A 7,034-nucleotide genomic window follows, 5' to 3' on the forward strand; every position below is an offset into this window, starting at 1 on the left:
AAAAGGCTGAACATAGAAATTCCATATGATCCAGCTATTCCACTACTTGGAATATACCCTGAGAATATGAGAACTGAGGCACAAACAGATTTGTACACCAATGTTCATAGCAGCATTATTCACCATTGCAAGAACATGGAAACAGCCCAAATGTCCAACCACAAATGAATGGATTGAGAAATCATGGTATATTCACACAATGAAATACTATGCAGCACGCAGGAGCAGCAACTTTATAAATTTTTACTTAACTTGGGAGGGACTGGAGAGCATTATGCTGAGTGAACTAACTCAGTCCCACCAGGGTAAATATTGTATAAGATCATTATTGTAGAATGAGTATAAGGATCCAGGAGGGGTGCGAGAGGCTGGAAGCAGAGGAATATGGATGTACAGGAGGAAGAGGGGATTAATCATTGGATTGTACAATTTGATGGGGGGAGGTGAAAGAAATGGAAAGAATTTGTTCTAAACTAGTAAAAAAAAAGCATATGCTACCATATATACTATGAGTAAATTCATTTTAAGATGTATTTTACCCTGTAGTAAGAGCTTTATTAAATTTCTGCATAAGTTGAGTATACAGTTGTGTAAAGAAAGGATAATAAGCATAGCTATGAAATAGAAATCAAGTATCGTGAAACATTGAAAAGTGATAGATGTATGTTGTTACATTTTCATAGGTTATATTTTCTACATCTAATTATATCCATTTAGTACAAACACATTGACCCTATACTACAAACTAAGCACTGTATGTGACCTTTTTTTGGTATTTTTTTTAGTTGCGATTTTAACAAGTTTACAAAAAAGTTGGATTTTAATATATTCATTGTTGCACATTTTCCTCCCTTCTCCTATGTCTGTTTTATTTTCCGTCTTTTATATACAAGTACTGATATCCTGAAAGACTTTTCAAGTAGACTTGATTAAAATCCCTTCTGGTACAGCTAGAGTTTTAACCCACATCTTTGACTCTTGTTAGAGTTGCCTAGTTATTTGAGAAAATGTAAAACTTTTTTTGCATCTTTGTTTTCTTTTGTCTACAATCTTTGTTTGCCCTGTCTTACAGGTTACAACATGATTCATTTTACTCCATTGCAAACTCTTGGACTGTCTAGATCATGCTATTCTCTGGCTGATCAGTTAGAATTAAATCCTGACTTTTCAAGACCTAATAAAAACTATTCCTGGAATGATGTTGGACAGCTAGTAGAAAAAATGAAAAAGGAGTGGAACATGCTTTGTATTACTGATGTTGTCTACAATCATACTGGTATGAGCTTTATTTACTGTCTTCCTTAATTTTTTATAAGAATATTATAGTCTTGGGGAGCTCTGGTGGCCTAGTGGTAAGGAGCTGCAACTACATTCCCAGAGGTGCATGGTTCGAATCCACCAGATGCTCTGCCGGGGAAGGAGGGACAATCTCCTCCTGTACCAGTCAGATCTGATTTGACAGTACACACACACACAAATAATAAAATAAAAAGAAAAGAATATTATAGTCTTAACTTCATTCCTTACTGTTTATAGAGTATAAATTTTGAAAATTTTTAAAATCACTTTATATAGTAACATTTTTCCCTTGAGAAAACAATATTATGGCTGGTTATAATCACTGTACATTTTGTGGATGATACTAATAAAAACAGGAGAATGATTTTAGAAGGCATCTAACGATTATGTTTCAACTTACAGTATTAATACTTTATAGATACTTATTAGTACTTTACTTGTATTAATGCATCCTGTAAAGCAGCAACTGATATTATAACATATATGAAGCAGAGATTTAGCGATAAAATTGCTGTTAATTTTTTAAATCTTAAAATTATGCCTTTTACATGTTAAAAGCTGTACTAGAATAAAGTAAGCCTATTTTAGTTTCTGAAATCTCTTGCCTATTTCCAAGATTTCTTGCCTGTATGTAGTTCTGTGTATCAGAGCCTCTAAGACATGGCTATACTCCTCTTTTACCAGGGCAGCTGGCCCTGAAAGTGCTTACTAAGCTATGCAAAAAATTTGGAAGACAGCTACTTGGCCAACTGACTCGAAGAGTTCTATATTTCTTCCTATTCTATAAAAAGGTGGTCCAACAAAATGTGGAAATTCAAACTGTATCATTAATATCACATGTATATATAATCTTACTGCTGATTATTGTAAAATTACTGAAACAGTATGCATGGGGAACTGCCAGAAGATGGATTGAGAAGGGGCTGTGTCAGGAGGGATATCACTGCTGATGTCAGATGTACCTCTAGTTACAAGCAAAGAACACCAGAAGGCAGTTTAATTTTGTTTTATTGACTGTGCAAAGGCACTTGACTCTGTAGATCTTAACAAAGTATGGCTAACATTGACAAAAATGGGATTCCTAGAACACTTATTTGTGCTCATATGGAATTTATACATAAACCATGAAGCAGTTATCCAAACAGAACAAGGAAACACTTCCTGGTAAAATTAGGAAACATGTGCATCAGATTTGTATCCTTTCTCCACACCAGTTCAGTCTGTATGCTGAGCAAATAATCCAAGTAAATTGGACTATATGAAGAAGAATCAGGATTGAAAGGAAGATTTAACAACCTGTGGTATGCAGATGAAATAACCTTGGCTTGCTGACAGTGAAGATGACTTAAAACCTTTGCTGCAGAAGATCAGACTAACATTTTCACAATATGGATTACAGTCTGCCATCAAGAAAATGAATTCTTTACCTCTGGACCAATAGACAGCATCATGATAGATAGAGAAAAGATTGAAATTGTCAGTTATTTCATTTTACGTGGATCCACCATCAACACCCAGGGAAACAATGCTCAAGAAATTAATGGGATGCATTGGGAACATCTTCTGTCAAGGACTTCTCTAGAATAATAACAGGTGATGGTATCAATTTAAAGACTAAGCTAGTCCTGATGCAAGCCATGGTTTTTTCAATCACTTCCTATGCATCTGAGAGTTGAGTAAAGAATAAGAATGACAGTTACACCAATGAATAGGACTTTCTAAAGATTATGTCCCTGTGTGCATAAAAACCTCTTTCTAATAGGGTAAAAAGAAAGCCTGCTGATTCACTGGGAAAAAACATTTGCCAATGACATCTCAGACAAAGGTCTCATATGAAAGTTTATACAATACTGCAGGACTTCCACAGAAGAAAGACTGATAACCCCATCACAAAATGGGCAAAAGACATGGAAAGAATTTTTTTACAGAAGACATTTAGATGGCCAACAGACATATGAGAAAATTCTCAAAATTATTTGCAAAAAGAGAGATGCAAATCAAAACCACAATGAGATACCATCTCATTCCAGTAGCAGTGGCAAAGTTTCACAAGACAGCAAGTGATAAGTGTAGAGAATGTGGAGCTGTCGTACACTGTTGATGGGATTGTACAATGGTGCAACCACTCTGAAAGGCAGTTTGGTATTTCCTCAAAATGCTGAACATAGAAATTACATAGGACCCAGCTATTCCACTGCTAGGAATATACTTCAAGGAAAATAGAGCTGAGACACAAACTGAGATTTGTACACCAATGTTCATAGTAGCATTAATCACAATAGCAGGAACATGGAAACAGCCTAAATGTCCATCAACAAACAAATGGACTGAAATATTGTGGTACATTCACATAATGGAATGCTATGAAACAGGAGGAAGGATTTTAAAAAATACTATATGACATATACCATATGACATTGAAGAGTCTAGAGAGCGTTATGTTTAGTGAACTAACTCAGTCTCAGAAAGACAAATACTACATAAGACCATTATTGTAAAAATAGAAAGAATAGGCTGGCCGGCGGCCGCCCAGCCCCCACTTCCTTTCACGCTGTCTCTGCCTTGTAGGTGCTTGTGGCCACTGTGCCCAAAAGGAGGAGGCGGCGGGGGTGGCGAGTGATGCCTGGCAAACTCCTCTGGGGGGACATTATGGAGCTGGAAGCACCCTTGGAGGAGTCGGAGAGCCAGAGGAAGGAGAAGCAAAAGAATGATAGAAAGAAATCAAGGCACCATAATGACTCTGATGAGAAATCTGAAACAAGAGAAAATGGTATTACAGATGACCTGGATGCTCCCAAGGCCAAAAAGTCTAAAATGAAAGAGAAGCTAAATGGAGACACCGAAGAAGGATTTAATAAACATCCAGATGAATTCTCTAAATCTCATAAGTCAAAAAGAAAAGAGCAGTCTAATGGTGATATTGATGAATATGAAAGAAAATCAAAGCGAATGACATCCTTAGATAGTTCCACACATAAATCAAGTGATAACAAACTAGAGGAGGTATGGATGAATTTTTAAAAATTTTTATTTGACAAGATTCCTGAAATACAGTCAGGTTTCATTTTTGAGGCGAATTAGAATTGATTCTGTAATAATGTCTGCTTAGTGTGTAATAATTAGACCAGGGTGTCTGTAGAGCTGAAATCTGAGTTTGTCTTGTTTATTTCATTGTACTGCCTTTGTTTCAGACTGGATTGTGGTAGTCTAAACAATTGTATTAAAGGAAGAAGTCCAAACTGCACTGACAGCGTTAACAAACAATAAGCCAGTAGTGAGCTTGAATTTGTCAGAGATGAATCTAAATAAGGCCCTACATATCTATACTGCCAGTAGTATAATAGACAGGTTGCTTCATAATCTGTTGGGCTTTTACTTTATACAGTGTTCTATATTATAGTAGATTTAACTGTTGATTCTTTTTGTTTAGATTTTATTAGAGTTTAGGAATTCTAGGAATTTATCCTGAGACCACGATATCATGAGGTATATAGGAATAATACCCTTTATTTGCAGTGATTTTTTTTTTAAATTATAGCAGAAAATTCAAAACATTCTCAGTTTCTAATTAGACAATTGATTTAATTAAATATATATTACCCATATGAGAATGGCAGAAGGATAATGTATTTTGTTAAATAAAAAAAGATTTTAAAGCTATATACAGAATCCCCTTTTATTTTTAAAAAGTTATATGTGCATAGAGTAAGAATTGGATGAGTGTCTGTGTTTCGCATACAGTTCTGTTGTGTGCTGTCAGGTTTGGTACTGACTGACCTTTAGCTTACCTTACTATGGTTTTAGGAGGCAGTAAATGGCATGGAAGCAGAATGCTCATCTTCAGAGCGAATGCTCATCTTCAGAGCTGCTGGTGGATCGTAACTGTGTGCCTTTAGGATTGCAGTGCAGGTTCTTACCACTAAGCCACCAGAGCTCTGTGTTTTTATATTACTAAATATAGTTTTAGATTTATTAATTAATAGTTTTATAAATTTCTACAGTGGAAATGTACTGCCATTGTGATAAACATTTTAATCTTCAGAAGTTAATCACTTTGGAGTTTTTAAAAATATATTAGTTTTTATTTCATGTCTTTTTAACTTGTTCCCAGTTTTTTGTTCTGGGACTAAAATAAGTACTTTTCCCAGTACTGAGTAATAAATTTTACTAGGTGCTATATTGTTTTTGTTCGATAAACACATTGACTGGTATACTGAGTTTTATTAAGTATTGCATAGTAACATCATGCTAACATATATATAAAAACATTTCAAACTTCCAGGACCATTCCTGCATCAGTAAGATCTGGAAAAAAACCCCCACAAAACCAAACCTGAAAAAGCTGTAGGACATTATTCTTTTAGACCGGGTTCATAGCTTTATGCTACTAATTCTTGTTGTTGAAGTTTTCTGTGACTGATTTAGATTATAAAATAGGTTTTTCAAATAATAAATTGAGAGATATTTTCCTTTTCAAATGGAGGTAGATTTCTTCTAAATATAATTTGATGTGAATGAAACAATTAAAAAATATGGAAACATTTAAGTTTGCACTTTAAAGTGATACTTTTGAAATTTATAGATTAGACTATATATTATTTCCAAGTATTAAAATTGAACAAAAGAATAAGAATATAAGATAATTTAAATACATGGTCAAATAAGGACTGTATTATTTATAAATTTCATTTTGACAGACTGTGACACGTGAACAGAAAGAGGGAGCATTCTCCAATTTCCCTATATCTGAAGAGACTATAAAACTTCTGAAAGGTACTCTGAATTTTTTTTCCTATAGTTATATTTTATTAATTTTCATAAACATTTACAGAGATTTTGGGTTTCCATTCATTCATTGTTGCACTAAGGTACTCTGAATTTAAATAGCAAATAAAAAATATGGATCTAGATTTTATAAACTTTTGTGTCTTTCCTAATAAAACAGAGACCATCAAAAGCATAGAGAATTAGCTTTTCTTGAATTAGTTATTTCTACATCATCTTTGTCAGTATCCTGACACATTTTTAACCTTAGAGAACTACATGTGTATTTGTCAGTTTAGACCAAATGTTTTATGTTGCTTTTTGGGGGTAGGAAAAAATGTTGCTAAATGGTATATCTTTAGGTAAAGAGTGAGGATTCACGTTTGTTATTTTCAAACATAGAAGATGATGCTCATCTAGATGATAACATAATTATGATAAAAACAAAGGGGGGAAATATGGGAAGCCAATATTAAATATTTGTAATAAACTGAATGCTATTTAAAAAACACACCAAACCATAGAGGATGGGGGGGGGAGTTCCTCCCCTTAATGCTAGCCTTAGGGAAATTTTTTTTAAATTTATACTAGTTTATTTACAAAATTCTAATGCATTGTTTTTCAGACCAGATTCTTCCAATTTCCTTACCACCCCCCCATCAAATTGTACACCCCCCAAAAAAAAATTAAAAAAAAAATTGTACAACCCCATGATTAATTCCCCCCGCCCTGTACATCCTCATCCCTTTGCTTCTACCCTTCCCCTCCCTTAGATTTTCATTCTACAGTAATGGTTTTATACAATATTTGTCCTTGTGGGACTGAATTCACGCAGCATAATGTGCTCCATTCCCTCCCAAATTAGGTAATAATTTACAAAATCACTGCTCCTGCATGCTGCATAGTATTCCATTGTAATTAGATTGTGGTTGGACATTTGGACTGTTTCCATGTTCTTGCGATGGTGAATA

At 34.3% G+C, this 7,034-nt stretch overlaps 1 protein-coding gene and 1 pseudogene across 1 annotated transcript in view; both read left to right on the forward strand.

The window, feature by feature from the left end:
- Nucleotides 1-7,034, forward strand: part of LOC102868046 (glycogen debranching enzyme-like) — a 98,766-nt gene that overhangs the window by 22,365 nt on the left and 69,367 nt on the right. Inside the window, exon 4 of the mRNA XM_006882438.1 lies at nucleotides 1,073-1,276. Within this exon, the coding sequence (XP_006882500.1) occupies nucleotides 1,073-1,276 (204 nt within the window). The remainder of the gene's footprint in view (nucleotides 1-1,072; nucleotides 1,277-7,034) is intronic.
- Nucleotides 3,919-7,034, forward strand: part of LOC102867639 — a 5,186-nt pseudogene continuing 2,070 nt past the window's right edge.

This window comes from Elephantulus edwardii, unplaced genomic scaffold (genome assembly GCF_000299155.1).
Source record: "Elephantulus edwardii isolate Elephantulus edwardi_28Jun2011 unplaced genomic scaffold, EleEdw1.0 scaffold00020, whole genome shotgun sequence".
In the NCBI taxonomy this organism is placed as follows: Eukaryota; Metazoa; Chordata; class Mammalia; order Macroscelidea; family Macroscelididae; genus Elephantulus; species Elephantulus edwardii.